The sequence below is a fragment of the Bos javanicus genome, chromosome 16, assembly GCF_032452875.1.
Source record: "Bos javanicus breed banteng chromosome 16, ARS-OSU_banteng_1.0, whole genome shotgun sequence".
Lineage (NCBI taxonomy): Eukaryota > Metazoa > Chordata > Mammalia > Artiodactyla > Bovidae > Bos > Bos javanicus.
The window spans coordinates 2,679,975-2,695,678 of NC_083883.1; the positions used below are offsets into that span (position 1 = coordinate 2,679,975).

The 15,704-nt window shown below is 53.0% G+C and overlaps 1 protein-coding gene across 21 annotated transcripts in view; it reads right to left on the reverse strand.

Moving 5' to 3' along the window:
• Positions 1-15,704, reverse strand: part of PLEKHA6 (pleckstrin homology domain containing A6) — a 139,204-nt gene that overhangs the window by 39,030 nt on the left and 84,470 nt on the right. For 20 of the 21 annotated variants that reach the window (XR_009729828.1, XM_061381928.1, XM_061381927.1 and 17 more), the window contains 2 exons: positions 5,254-5,334; positions 4,418-4,532 (listed from right to left, as the gene is read on the reverse strand). Coding sequence is in view for 20 of the 21 variants with exons in the window: in XM_061381928.1 (XP_061237912.1) it covers positions 4,418-4,532; positions 5,254-5,334 (196 nt within the window). In the remaining variant the exon portion in view is untranslated. Of the gene's footprint in view, positions 1-4,417; positions 4,533-5,253; positions 5,335-7,659; positions 9,108-15,704 lie in introns of those variants that run through there. The other variant, XM_061381936.1, reaches the window with a different exon arrangement.

A 15,704-nucleotide genomic window follows, 5' to 3' on the forward strand; every position in this document is an offset into this window, starting at 1 on the left:
CTCAGGTGAGAACCTTGGATCTGTTACTAACTCAAGGGCACAGGCTTTCAATTTTTTGACTCTTTTTTAAATCTCTAATGTGGGGCTCAAAAGAATAGTCCTACCTGTCTCACTGTGATGTGGTTTTTGTTAAGGAGAAAATAAGACTTTTTTTTCCCTTTTCACTTCTGGCCTATCCTCCTCCTATCGGCCTCACTCCTTACCTCTTTCATAATGCTGTCTTGGACCCACTCAGTTGGAAGTAGATTCCCTACATCTCCATCCTCTCCGAGTCCTATTCACTCCTGAACATCAGCATGCCACAGACCAGGAAGGATGTACGGGTGTTCTCCTGGCTCCTTACTGCCACACGGACACTGCCATTCTTCCCACATTCTGGCAACAGTCTCTCTTGAAGTACTACTGGTCTTTCACTGTCTAGCCTTTCTTACCACGATCAGCTCCTAGACCATTCCTTCAGAGACGAAGGATTTTGATATCAGTCATCTGCTTTGTTCTAAAGTCTTGCATCACAGTGACAATTTCATGGCTCCAATGGCCCATCCAGTGGCCTGAGTTTAAACTACCCTGATTCCTCAAGTCCAGAATCGTCCACTTGCACCCCAGCAACTCACCCCCACGGCAACACCTTAGACCTGGCCCGCTCCCAGGACTCCGTCACCAGCATCGCCAGTTCTCATACTCCCATCTTTCCACCTCAGCGTCCCGTCCTCTGGGCTTTCTCACTCCATCACTCACCTACACCAGCTTTTCTTTTCCGCTGTGACCCCCAGCTCCTGAATGTCTCCCCTTTTCTTGTGATTCATTAGCTACCTCCTGGTATCAGTTGTCTTCCTATAAAGCCTAGGTTCCCTGGCAGGGTAGATCAACCGCACTCTCCAGCACCCCATCCAGCGCTTTTCCTTGATCTTCTCTGCAACTCTAAACCACAGAGTAATCAGATCAAATCGTCCGCCCTCCCTGCACTCTCAGGGAGATTACGGACCGCAGCGCAGACAGGTCCCTCAGGCCAGCCGCCGCTCCAGCGCACCCTCACCGCTCCCCTGCCCTCTGCCCACCCTGCCCTCCACGGGCCCTGATCCTCACTGAGAAAACGAAGGCTGTCAGATACGCACTTCCTCAATTTCACACCCTTTTACCCAGAAAATGACGCCCTCGCCACTCTCCTTGTCTCCTTCCCTACAAGGTCGAAAGAAGAGGCATTTTCCTTCTTTCCAGGGCCGTTGAGTCCAGCCAGCTGTCTCCTCTGAGACTTGCTTCACCTGTAATCTCTCAACTCTGTCTTCTTCTCTTCCTTCTCCACTGGCGGCTTCTCCTCGGCAAAGGTGCTCAGGCCTGTCCATCTCAAATCATCCATCCGTCTGTCTGTCTCTCAAACACGCACACACCCTGACTGCCCCTCCACCCACGGTCCACTGTCTGGGAACACCTGCCCTCCCTTCCGTCTCTTTCCTCCTCCCTTTCCTCGTCAGCCTCCCACGCCTCTTCTGAAATGGTCCCTGCGACGTCACTGAACTCAGGCCACGCGGTCCCTGACATTCTAGAATGCCGGCACTGAGCCTTTCTGCCCCCCGCAACTCTCCTCTGGTCTCTGGGACGCCGTTCCTCACTCTTCAGTACTTCTGTCTGTGCCAGCCCTTCCCACGCTCTGCCTCCTCTGTAAGTGCTGGTGGGCTTCAAACTCCCTCCTTTCCTCTCACCAAACACTGTCCGCGTCACCTCGTCCACATCCATCGCTTCAGCTGCCAGCAAAGTGCTAAAAGCTCCCTAACCCTATCTAAGGCCGGTCCACTTGCTCACTAGTCGTCCAGCTAGGGTTCAATAAGCGCAAAACCAAAGCCATCCCCTTTGTAACCAACCTTGCTCTTCTCTACTTCTGCGTTTCTCTTCCGGGGACTGGCCCACACTCCGCTCGGGCCTAAAGCCGCTCTCTGCGCCGGCTGTCAGCGTCCCCTCCTCCCCGCACTCCTCACAACTCTCCATATGGGGCTGGCGACTTTATCTTCTGAATGAGTTTCAAGCCCACCCTTTCCCCTCAAATGCCGCTGCTGCTGTTGCCTCGTGGCTTGTCATCTCTTCTTGCTAGCTACCCTCTGCAATGAACTACACTTTTATTAATTACCCTACTCTTTTGCTTAAAACTTCTCACTTGCTCCATCATTTAGAAGAGAATTCCAGTCCTCAGCACAGCATGCAGGGACAGGTCTGCAAGACCTGGCTGGGCCGTCGCCCACTCTCAGCAACTCCACCACACAGTCACTGCCACTGGTCACGCCAGACTCCGAGTGGGTCTCTCCCACCCCGTGAGGCCTTTCCTGGAAGGCCCCGCTGCTGTTACCCGTCCTTGAGAGCCTAGCTCAGCACCCCGAGCCCACAGAACCTCCCTGCTCTCCCAGGGTGGCGCTGCTCCCTCTTCTTGGGCATTCTCACAGTCTAGACCCTGTCACACTGCAACAGGACCGTGGGCTCCCCATCTCCCTCATTAGACTGTGAGCTCTCTGTACAGAGAGATTTCTGTTCGTCATCATCACCAGAGCCTAGCAAGGTGTCCAGCTATCAACAAGCACTTAGCAAACACTTGTAGGAGGAAGGAAAGAAGAAACTGGGGTTTATCATAAAGTCCCTCCCAAACTGGGAAGTGAAATTATTTTCTCTACTTTACTTGTAAAGACTCACACAGTGGCAGATATTAGCTATCTGAAGAAGTTATCCATCACCCTCAAAATATGAAAATCCTTAAGTCTCTCCCTTTTCTCTCAGTCCGACATCTGGCATAGTTTCACGGGCTCTCTGCAGCCTAAAAGCTGCTCCCAGAAGCAGCCACTTCAGCCATTCCCCTGCCAACCCCTCAGGAATAACCCGGCCTTCTTATCTCTCTGCCACTGCTTCCCAGCAACCCTCAACCTCCAGTCAACACAACTGTCTGCCAGGCCATAGTACTGCTGGAGGAGAAGCACACCCACCCGTGAGTCAGAGCCACAGACTCCCTCTACGACCTCAGGTGACCCTTCAATATTATCAGGCAATATTCCAAATGTCCCTTGCTGGCCGCTGACCCTTGGATTTATTCTGAAGCCCTGCCCCCGATGCCCCTCTACCTACCCCACTCTTAGCAGAAAACTCTACCTCCTACTTTCCCGCAAAAACTGAAAACATCTGGCGGGGATGTCTTTAACCTCCTAGCCCCACCCCCATGCTTGACACACCTTTCTATGCAGCCTCAGGAAGAGGGCCCCTCCTCTAACCTGGCTAACACCACCTCTGCACCTGGCTCCTGGCTCTACAGAAACACGACACGTCGGCTATGCCCTTTCTCCTGAAACAGCCTCCTGGGCCATTTCCCTCCTGCCCTTAACATCGTGAAACAAAACAAAATAAAACCTCCCTCCATCTTGCATATCTCATAGCTGCCGCCCTCTGCCCCTCATTTCCCTTCATAGTTAAGTTACTTTAGAAATATTTTTTTGAAATATTTCAACCATTTCAGCAAAGTGGGGCCTAAATCACCACTACATGCTGTCTTCTTTCCTAATAAAATCTGACAAATAAGCTGAAACTCCCTGTGAGCCCCCTCCCTGACCTCACCACCTTTTCTTCCTCCATGGATATATGTTTGTACTGCAAGCTTATCTATAAAAATGCTGAATTTTCATGCTTTTGCAATTTACGTAAATGACACTATAGTTTTCATACTTTCCAACTTGACATGTTTTTAAGATTTATCCTTGTCATACACCCAGCTCCAGTCCCTGGACTAGAGGGCTGTGCCACCACTGACGGTCTCATTTCTAGCAAGAGCAGCCTCTACCCCTCAGCGCCCTGCGCCCGTCCTCCCATCTCCTCGTAAGCCCTCTCCGCTTGTGTCTGTCTTCTGCTCTCCTCACACCACTGCGACTACTCTTGTCAGAGCCCCCAGCTACCACAGTGTTTAAACCCCACGGACACTCCCAGCCCTCCTCTAACCAGACCTCTCTGCGACATTCTCCTCTGGTTGCTCCTTTCTCCTGACACTCCCTTCCTCCCCCGTTTCTGAGCACCCAGTTGCCAGGCCCTTCATTAGCTATTCTCCTGCTGCCCCCCTAGGTCGGTGGTTCTCAGTGAGGGTGGGACAGTTTTGTCCCCCAGGGGACATCTAACAATGTCGAGAGACATTTGGTTGTCACGGGATGGGTGATGGGCATCTTGGGCGGAGGCACCTATCGTGAAAGGGCGGCCGCACACGGCAAAGAGGGACCCAGACCCAGTGCTAGCGGTGCTGAGGCTGAGACCCCTGGGCTAGAGGTGGGCCTTCCATATGGTTCTGGTCTGAGCCCTCTTCCCTTCCGGCTCCCCACTCCCTGCATCCCATCACCTGCTCTTTGCAACCTGCAGGAGCAAGCAAGCAGCCTGATACATTTCAAGGATCGGCTAGGCTTACCCGGACGCCGGGCCGCTCTGGAGGGACCTCAGACACCATGCTGTGGTTGGTTAGGTCACGGTCGGTGGCGGCTGAGCGTTTCCCACCTGCTTTATTGGACATGTCCAAAGCTGATCTGATTGCAAGTTGGCCAGAAAAGAAGAAAGAGGCCAGTGAGAACCAGGAAACAACGGTGCTGCCCGCCCCTTCCCCACCGTGCCGTTCACCGTTCCAGTGTTCAGCACAAGTGAGGGCCCCCAGCACCCCCAAGGGGGCCTCAGCTGCCCCCACTGCGCTTCCGAGACCATCCACCAGGGGCTCTGCACATTCTCCTCCTCCTTTCCTGAAAAGTTACCTTAAAAACCTAGGCCCTGGGACTCTGGGACTTCCTCTCCTTCTAATTTAAAAGACATGGTGGACATGAGAGACATTTAATTATCTTTTTTTAAATGAGAAACATTTAAAATGAGATGGTGGATTTAAAAGACATGGTGGAAATGAGAGACATTTAATTATCTTTTTTTTCTTTCATTGACCAAGCCAAGGTTCTCGTGGTCACAGCAGACTCTCACTAGCCCCTCAGAGGCCCAGGTGAACGACATGCCAGCCTCAGACCTGTTTCACTCCTTGAGCTCAGCCCATGGGATGCATCAGCCTAGGCCCAACAAGATTCCAGGAAAGAGGGTAAGGGTGTCAAGCCAGATGGGCCTCAGAAGTTTCCAGCCCTCAGAACTGAGGTGAGTGACCCTAAAGTCCTCTGCTCCGTTTTCTGCCCCCCATTCCCTCTGCTTCCCAGCTGCACAGATCATGGTGGTCAAGGATGCAAAGACCAAATAGTGGGCAGGGAGTAAACATACATTTTCAAGTCAAACTTTTTGTTTTCCTCTGGAACCTGGCCAGTCAGTGGGTGTAGAAATGTGTTCCGTCTTTCATTATGGCTGTAGAGGCAAGAGAGAGAAAAAAGCCGTGGTCAAGGCGAAGAAGGCAGACACACGGGCCCGAGGGTGGACGGGCCCGGGCAGAGACAGGCATGGGGACCTCCAGGAGCTTGTCACTCTGCCCTCCAGCACGACTGAAAGCAACAAGCGAGGGCCGGGCTGCAGAAGCGGCAGCAGGTCTGTCAGGAGGGGAAGCGGTCTTTCCATCAGTGTTAACGACTCACTAGAGATAGGCAATGGCACCCCACTCCAGTACTTTTGCCTGGAAAATCCCATGGACAGAGGAGCCTGGTGGGCTGCAGTCCATGGGGTTGCTAGAGTCGGACACAACTGAGCGACTTCACTTTCACTTTTCACTTTCATGCATTGGAGAAGGAAATGGCAACCCACTCCAGTGTTCTTGCCTGGAGAATCCCAGGGACGGGGGAGCCTGGTGGGCTGCTGTCTATGGGGTCGCACAGAGTCGGACACGACTGAAGCGACTTAGCAGCAGCAGCAGCAGAGATCCCTAGGCTGGAAAGAAGCCCACTTAACCCTTTCGGTGGCCATTCTGGGCATGTCTGTTGTGGGTGGGGAGGGGTCCAATGGTCAAGACTTGGCGTTTGGCGGGCACCCTCAGCAAGACAACTCCGGCCAGGGCTCTGCATAAAACTGCTCACTCATCATTTGCTGAAAGAATTCTCTTGTGACCTTGGGCCTCTTCCTCCCCTGTTCTACCTCTTTCTTCAAATGAAACAAGAGATCCAGGGCTTCCTTCCTGAGCTCGGGCTGGGCCCCACTCACTCCAAGTCCAGGACCTCCCTGGCAAGGGAGTAGCTGACGCAGCCAAGCCCTTGGGCCAGTCCAGCATTGGAGGTGACCGCTGGCTCAGCAGTCACGTCTGACTAATGGATACTGTGGCAGGGGAGTGGCTGCTGTGAAGACGGCCCTCGGGAAGCAGAGGGAAACCTGGACCAGGGGTGGGGTCTGTGCAGAGGCAGGTGGGGCTGTATCGTGGAGGCCCTGCTGGGGCTCTTCTGGCTGACTGTCAGGAAAGTTCCCTGGGGGCTCCGCAGAGAGACAGGGGAGGAAGGGCAGCAGATAGAACTTAGGGAGGAGCTGGTGCAGAGGGTCTAAGCCATGAGTAGCGGTCATTTGAGGTGGACTCTGCAAGCCAAGGACCACCTGGCAAGAAAACGGTAGGAGATTCAAGCCTGCAGCCAGTGGGGGTGCTGGGAGAATTTTAAGGTCTTCTTTTCCCACCCCTCTTGAGAGAGACTGTGAGAGCCCAGACATGCCCAGTCCATCCCCAGAAGCTAGTGTCTGCACAGAGCCCGCGGAGGCTGCACTGGGGCTTGGCACGTGGCAGGTCAGCTAGCAGGGGGAAGAGACCTCAGGACATCACTTTAGTTGCATGAGAGAAGTAAAGTAACCTTTCGGAGAGCTGCTTTCCATAGTCTGGGACACTTCCCAGCCGAACTTTTTGCTGCAGTTAGACGTAATATCAGCGGGTGTTTTTTTCAGCTTCCAAACCAGTCATGTTCAGATCAAATCCAAAGACACGTGGTAGATAGAAGCCCAGTGGGCAGTGGCTACAGCCTATGTGGAAATCTGGGTTTTGCAGCCTGGGCTTACCAGACGGGACCCTAAGTCTGGCCAGTGTCTAGTTAGCCTGGGTTCTAACTCTATCACATTGATAACTCACTTTCTGTTTCTCAAACTGTATTCCTCCCTTTGTCCCAGGTTTATAAGGATACTCTCCTCAACAGGGGGTCTCGGCAAGGGACAGCAGTTGTTTCCGGTCACCCACATGCCTGGCTCTGCTCTGTGGAGGGGGTGGGGGACAGGCAGGCTGCAATAGCTAAGATCCTTGAGGCACCAAGGTCTCTGCTGTTTTCCAGCTCAGATCACCTACCCCCCGACACTCTCCCCCAAATCATCGCCTTTGGCCCAGTCTGCTGTACACATTCCCTGTGATAACTCTGCTGGAATCTTTCCTGCAGGCACTGGTACAGATGAACAGACGGAAAGACACACACACACCCCCCGAAGCCACACAGAGTTTGCTGTCAGCCGGCACAAGTCTTTCAAAGGACACTGAATTCTTCCTGCCCTAGAGTCTCCTACCCAGCAACCCCGACAGATGACGTCCTCACCCCACCCAGGCGCTACCAATTTCAAAACAGCGTCCCCTTCACAAGCACTGCAATGCAGCAACCACTGACCTAACTACTCTGATCTCCAGGTCACACGGGGCGGGCCCCTCACTGTGACGCCCCCAGAGCCAGTGACCCACCAACTCAGCTCTCACTTCACCTGGCTCACAGTCCGCTGCAGAAACCCTACCTGACCCGTCGATCGGCTCGAAACTTCAGCATCTTGTTGGCAGCTCTGGCCCCTGTGCGGCAGCCTCAGAGGACCCGGCAGCCAGCCTGCTCGTAGCATCCCTCTGAGAAGTGAGTCCTCCGGTCCTGCTCGCAGTGCCGGCCGGGCTCCAGCGCGTGGTGGCAGCGGGCACTGCTGGTTCCCTCCTCCGGCTCCGGCACCGGGGAGGGGGAGGGCCTCTCTCTGGGTGGCAGGGGTGCCCGGGTGCCCTAGGGGGGCCTGTGGCTTCCCAGCATTTAGTCGGAATGTTGCTGGGCAGAGCGCCGGGGGCAGGATGAGTGAGTGGGGGATGATAGGCTCAGTTCAGGTCCCCAAGGAGAAACAGCGAACGCGGAGAGATGGAGCAGGCACACAGCGCAGGTGTACCACTCCTAGGCAGTCTGACCTCGTGGCGCTAAGGACACGGAGTCGCTGGGAGGGTGGAGGAGTCCGGGGCTGCATCCCCATCTGCATGGCAGAAACCCACGCCAGCCCTCCCTGCCGCCCCACCTCCTGGCCCACAACACAGGCCCCCGGGTGAAATCCACCCGCTTCAGAGAGACCCTTCTGAGCCCGTGGGCACAAGGTTAAATGAAGCTCTGGATTCACATGTGGCTGTTGTGCCATGCTGATGCTGGAAGCGGAGACTGACGGGGTCTCCTCTCTCTGCTCTCAGCCTGCCCAGCCTTCTTCTGTGCAGACAGGAGCGCAGTGGACGAGGCTTCGCGGCGTCCCCCTACACGACCCCTCCAGACACCGCCCCAGGCTGTCGCCCAGGTCACTCACCCTCCACATGGGGTGGCCCAGCAGATGAGCAAGTGAAGCGCGTGGGTGTGGGTGTCGTGGAGCCAGAGCCAGTGGTGGGGATTTACTTCTTTGCTCGGGTGAACTAGGAGAACAGCTTCTTCCCAAATCTTAGGAGGAAGAGGGTAGCAAATGGGGCTCAGAGTGGGGGTCATCATGTGTTAATTTTTGTAAATCTGCCCAGATGCAATGTGATAAATGCCAGCTGGAGACTGTCAGATCTGCTTGGGGCAAGGAGGTTTGCATCGTCGTTAGCTACTCCAAACTCTCCAGAGATTGAAGATGGTCACATCTCTTCTTTTCCTGATGTCCTCCATGTCTTAAAGTGCAAGGGCCCTCCATGCAAGGGGCTTCTGATGGTCATCTCTTCCAAGCCCCTGCCACCAGGCAAGCCTGCTCTGCAATCAGTCTCGGTGAGTGTCTTGGCTGTTTGTGAAGGGTTTCAGTAAAGGATGCTCCAGACCTACCATTATCTTACACTGCCGAGATGTTTTTGGTTTTTTTGGAGATGTTCTTTTTTGATATCAAATTTTAGTTTCTCTAGCTTTGGATATTGTTCCATTTTTATCTTCAGATGACAGAATCCTTTCTGACCTATGTGGTTCCTTTCAGCAGCACCAGGCATTCTGTTGACATCATAGTCTGTTGTTACAGCAATTTTGTGACGCCAACAGACACGGAAAGGGAGGAGCTAATCTAATTGTTTGGTTTGAAGACAGAACCCAGTCAGAGAACAATGCAATCAGTAAGTAGAAAAGACATTATTTAACCCATGATGAGACAAGCTGGTCGGGTATAGCTGGGGCTGATATTTAAGCAACTAATCCTAAATCCAAAAGGTCAATATGTTCAGCCATTTAGTGGTACTTCTGCAAATGCTTTATCCTGATGACAAATGGCTTCACTTTGCAAATCCACCTCTCCCTATCCCTAATCCAGTTCCTGGAGCCCTGCTGTGGTCATGGCGAGCTGGGCCCTCTCCCAGTTCCTGCTTGGGATCTCTGCCTGTGCACAGTAGGTCCCAATAAATATTTGTTGAATGAATAAGTGAATGAATGAATGAACAAAAGAAACTCCCTATGCTCTGATTTAATTTTTAGCCAGCTGCATTTGGAGTTTGACATTGTATTACCAAGGGCTTCCTTATCTTTGCTCTCTCAAAATTAATTACTTCCTCTCCATGAGAACAGCTCCGTTCTGCCCCCTCACCCCCTTCACTCAGCTTCCCTGCCTGGCTCCCCCTTGACTATACAGCTTGGCTTTGATCCATCTTCATTAGGAGGGGAAGAAAATTAAGCTCCTGTGCACAGGAGGAGGTGTTGAGGTGCACTGAGAAATGAGGTTTCTCCCACTAGAAGGCAAAAATGTCCCTTTTCCCTTCAAGTTGAGCTCAGGGGCCTCCCACAGCCTTTGCTTAACTTTGCAAGTTAAATGACTTCTCCTGCCTGGTGGAGATAGCGCAGGCAGAGGGACAGAGGCCCAAGGGTTTCCCCTGTCTGTTGAGAGCTCTGCAATCCTCAGGATTACATGAGCACACAGAATACCTGACTGGAGTTTTTCTTTTTCCTTTGCTACTAAACTACACAGATGACAGGTTTCCATTAGGTTAGACACCAGGAGGAACTTACCAAGTACTGGACATTATTAAAAAAGGGAAAGAGAGACAGGTGATCAGGTTTGTTTTTTTCTCTCCTCTTCCCTTTCTTTTAGGACATCAAAGGCCTCCATTTCTCAAGGACAAATGGTTATGAATCTACCTCCAAATGTACTGCTCAAATTCCTCTCAAGGGAAGGGGGGACTCTCAAGCAGTAAAGGGGGCAGGAGCATCCCTAAACTCCTGAGTTGCCCACTAGGTGGTCCCCTCACCCACTGTACCTACAAAGGTGGCCCCAGTGGCCATCAGTGAAGAGAGAACTGGAATGACTGACCTTTCAGTCCAAGGCCCTACACGAGAGGGCCTTCTCTGGCAAATGAGGTCCTTTCTAGTTCTGTGAAATAATACCTAGAAACTTTCAAGATGTGAAACATTTTATATATAAAACACAATGGCTATATTTTCTGCTTAAAAACAAATCAAGATATATGCTAAGTACTAGAGCTAGAAAATGAAAACCAGTCTCGGGCTTAAGACGGTTGTGAACGTAGCAGGGGCTGGCATTCCAGAAGTGCCCAAACCAATAAACTACAAAGAAACGAGATAGAGCCTGTCCCTTTTCTAAGCACTGTCCCCTCATCTAGTTTGGGCTTTTCTACAGTTTAAGAGACACCCGCAGCCTCTAAGTGCTGGCGCTGGTACAGCATCGCTACCGAGGTAACCGTGCGCTGACCAACCTCCAAACTACTCCCTAAGAATCCGCGTCGACCTGGAACGATACCCGGCACCGTGCAGTCAGAAGCAGCAAAAGAAACCCGGATGCTCAGGACCCTTTGCAGACAGGCATGTTCACACACGTGTATACACACCTGCACACACACACACACACACACACTCAGAATGGACAGCTCCCATCGTGATAAATACTGAACAACGAGAGAGATACATTCAACTCCTTCCACCTTGGGCTCCTCTTGGTTATTTGCAAAACACCAAGCTGCTGCAACCCCAGAGCTCCCGAGAATGCGTGCCAGCCAGGTTTTTCCATCCCAACAAAGCTCTGGCTTTTGGCCTTGCAGTTCATTAGATGGAGAGAGGACTGCGAGGTGAGCGGAGAGGAGGGCTGCCACAGCCCACCCCTCCCACTTCCTTCTTCCCCCAGCTCGCAAATTCCAAGCTGAGGCTGTCCACACACAGGAAAATTTCTGCAGCCTGCAAAGGAAGCGAAGGTCGGGCTCCCGCTCTCCACCTCCCCTCTGGATGTCATCATCATTTCAAGGAGCTTTATGTGCTCCACTTTTCTGTCCCAATTAAAAACCAACTTGGTTCACGTTCCCAACAATCCTGATGTGCCTGATTCCTGGGGCTCCCCCCTCCCACCCACCCCCATCATTCCTAGGAAAAAATACACTTCCCTAGCCAAGTTCTCCCCACCCAAGCCCCACTGCTCTCCCGCCTACTGCAGCCATACGAAGAGGAGGCCAAAGGGGGTCAGGCCTGGCGGCACCTGTAGGTATGCAGGGGGGAAAGGCACCTTCAAGAGACACTGGGTCTTTTCGAAATGCTGCCAACAGATCAAAACACCAGCCGTGCGGTCTCGGGGGACACAGCTGTCAGCCCTGTGCTTGCGCTTGCTCTCTGTCCTCCCCGCCTTTGCTCCAGCCTTCCTGCTGTGCACGGTCATTTCCCAAATGCCAAGATGACAGTGTCTTCCCCAAGTAAGCTCGAAACATAAAAAAAGCTGGCTACGGGGCTGCAGGAAGTAGTGAGGACGGAAGACCCAGGCTTGGTCTCTCCCACTTAACTCTGCCTATCCTCACAGCCCCATCACTGCCCCAGAGTCAGAACACCTTTCCTCCCCTGTCGTAATCAGACATGGAGCACTGGGGCAGTTTTAGCCTCAGCTTGGCCCCGAGCTCAGGTAGCAAGCAGAAAAGCTGGCTCAGTAGCCAAGGGATGGAAGTCACAAATCAGGGCTCCAGATCCAGGCTTCCTCCCTGCCATCCTATGTGGATGTCCTTCCCTAGTCTCTCCTGGGCCTGGACATTCCTTTTATTTTAAGAATAGGAGGTAGGAAAGCCTACAACTGCAGGTAAGGGTAGGAGAGCCTTGTGTGCTCTCGAGTCAGGGTAATGCTTCACTGTGTGTATGTGAGCACACGTGGGCCTGTCTCCCTTGAAGGAGGAAATGCCGGCCCGCTCCAGTATTCTGGCTGAGATAATGCCCCGGTCAGAGGAGCCTGGTGGGCTACAGTCCACGGGGTCACAAAGAATCAGACCCGACTGAGCACACAGCACTTTACTGTGTGTATGTGAGTGCATGCGTGTGTGTCTCAGTGGGTGTGTGTGTGTCTGGCAGAGGGGGGTACTCAGGGTAAATTCATGGGGAATCTTCATGCTGATCTTCTGTCTCAACTTGCATTATCTTATCTTCAAACTGATTATTTTACTTTACGGACCTCCATTTGTCTTCTGAAAAATAAATGGGGTGGATATTCAGCATAACCATGCCATTTATTAAAATACTGAGACTCTTCCATACTAGTTGGTAAAGGGCTACTCTTCCAATAAGGAAGAATCTCAGTACTTTCATATCTGGCCCTCCCCTCCTCTGTGTGATCCAGAAGTATCTTAGGGCCCTCCAGGATGCCAGGCCTGTGTCCTTTCTGGTTGATAAATTATTAAATGTCATTCCTGGGATGACTGTTCCTTCACTGTCTGAACACTGACAGCCCTTTCAGGTGTTAAAATGATTCTGGTCTCAGAAGTTGTCTCAGCACAACACTGTAAAGCAGTTATCCTTCAATTAAAAAAATCCTATGATAAACCATAATAGAAAACAATATTTAAAAAAAAAGAATGTGTGCATAACCAAATCATGCTGCTGCATAACAGGAATGAACAGCATTACAAATCAACTATCCTTCAATAAAAATAAATTTAAAAAATAACAAAACAGAAGACTAAAATAAAAAAGAAGCTGTCTCAAGCAGGTTGGGAGGCGTTCTGCCTCCGCACACCGTGACCCAACTGGGAGAGCCGGGGCAGCCCGGCCTCCGCACACCGTGACCCAACTTGGAGAGCCGGGGCAGCCTGGCTCCCGGCTCCTCATACTCCTTGTCCCTGAGCTTCTGGCCATCCCGCTGAGGGGAGAAGAAGAGAAGGCGAACAAGGGGGGCACGCTTTCCCTCTCTCAACCTCCCCTGGGGGCCCCGCCAAGCCAGACAGAACAGAGGAGAAGGGCTCCAGTCCCCTCCCCTCAGCCTCTAAGCTGCTTCCCTGATGGTCAGCAACGGGGAAGAGGCCCCAGAGGAACGAGCAGGGCAGGAACTAATTACCTCCCCTCGCCCAACAAAGCTGAGCCCTGCTCTCCAGACACTGAGGCAGCCCAGCTGTCCGCTTCCAGGCCTCCCCCTTCCTAGCTCGGCAGCTTCGGTCCTGGCGTCCCGCAGACAGCAGTCACCCCACCCACCCCGAGGGAAGGAACAGTACCAAGTGAGTGTTTGGAGAGTAACACAGCTGGGCTGGCCCCCTCCTTCCACACCCTGAAAAGCTACACATGCCTTCTTGGTTCCCAACCCAGCAATCTGCAAGGGTCAAGCTGTTTTGTGCCTCAGTTTCCTCATTTTTAGAATGAAACAGTAGTAATGAGTGGTGGCCTGTTTAGTGCTCCACTGTGCTGTGCTTAAATATCCTACTAGACTAGACAGCAGAGGAATAAAGCTGATGATGCTCTGAAGGGGTGAACACAGGAAAACATTAAACTCACATGGTCTCTGGTCCTTGGCCTGGGAGCAGGGCAAGGCCCACGCAAGTCAGGGGAGCTGAGATTCATTGCCTCGGCTATAGTAACAAGGGGCTTCCCTTGTGGCTCAGCTGCTAAAGAATCCACCTGCAGTGCGGGAGACCTGGGTTCGATCCCTGGGTTGGGAAGATCCCCTGGAGCAGGGAAAGGCTACCCACTCCAGTATTCTGGCCTGGAGAATTCCATGGACTGTATAGAGTCAGACACGACTGAGCGACTTTCTTTCACTCACTCACTCACAGTAACAAGAGATACAAGACAAAGTTCGCATCTCCTTGGTTGCCCCCAGTCCCCACCGCGTCTCCAGCCTGAGCTCCTCACTCTAGAAGAGAAGAGGGAGAGAGGCTTGTGAATCAGGAGGACTCCGGCTCCACAAGGCCTGCTGCAAGAAGGCAGCGATGAAGGTCACACACACCCCCCACTGTGAACCCCTGAAGGCCACAGGTGACGTGTGTGGCGTGGGGTGGGACGTGCCCAAAAACGTGAGTCCCACAACACCTGCCTAGTGCAGAGGAGTGCAGGGGCAGCCACACACAAACCGCTCACAGCCTGGGCCTTCTTTGTCCCTGTGCCCTGGCCGGCACCTCACACCCGGGAAGTGGACGGCTGTTTGGTGGGGTGGCTGAGATTTGTCTGATGCGGTGGCTGCGATCTGTCTGGCCGGATCTGTGGCCAGCGGTCTGCCCATGGCAGGCGGATGGGGCGTGCTGCTCTGCTCCCGGAGGCTGAACTGGGAGTGAGGCAGGGGAACTCAGCCATGAAGCCTCTCCCCGGGGGATCTGACGGGCGGGCTCTATCTGCTCTGGGGCCTCTCCCTTCTCCCTTCCGACTGGCCAGCCAGGCTCTGCTAAGAGTCTACTGAGCAGAGCTTCGTCTGGTGGAGAAGAGAGCGGTGAATCAATGGGCGCAGGAGGGCAGGGCCGAGGCATCTGCTCTGGGAGGAAGGAGGTCCCCACCTCACAGGGCTGCACGTGGTGCAGATGCAGAGGCAGGTGGGCCGGGAGCAAAGCCCCAGTGTGAGCACCGCCCCTCACTCGCCGGCCGCGAGGGCTCGGCTGCTTGGTCCTCCTGACCTGGAACAGCAGGGACACAGATGGATTGTGGGAAACTCTGAACACCTCCTCCTGATGGGAGCGAGGAGTCTGGAACTTCCCATGGACGCAGGGAGCTGGCTCAGGGCTTGGAAGACAGAGGGCTCTCCCAGATTGCTGTCTGCTGCAGAAGATACAAGAGGAGCTTGGGGACAAGGGCCACCAGAGGAAGCAGCCGGCACGCAATGGCTGTGCCTGGAGAGAGTCACTGCTGTCTCCATCTCTGTGTGCTGAGAAAAATCACCGTGAGCTCCCCTGACAGCCCAGAAAGAGAAATTGAGACCTGGAAGGGAAAGAACTTAGAGAACTTTTGGAGACACTTGTCACTTAAAGAATGGTGGGCGCGTGACTGTAGCTGACCAGTACTGACATCTCAACTTTTCTGGGTCTGTTTCCTCGTCTGGAACATGGAGTGATACCGAATTGGTCAGAGAATTAAAGTGAAAGTGCTAGTCGTTCAGTCGTGTCGTTCAGTCGTGTCCGACTCTTTGCGACCCCATGGACTATAGTCTACCAGGCTCTTCTGTCCATGGAATTCTCTAGGCAAGAATACTGGAGTGGGTAGCCATTCCCTTCTCCAGGGATCAAACCCAGGTCTCCTGCATTGCCAGCAGATTCTTTACCACCTGAACCACTTGGGAAGCCCTCGGAAGATTAAACAAGAACACATATTTAAAGCACCCAGGAGAACGCTTGGCACGTAACAGTTGCTCAGTCAGTGACTGATGTTATA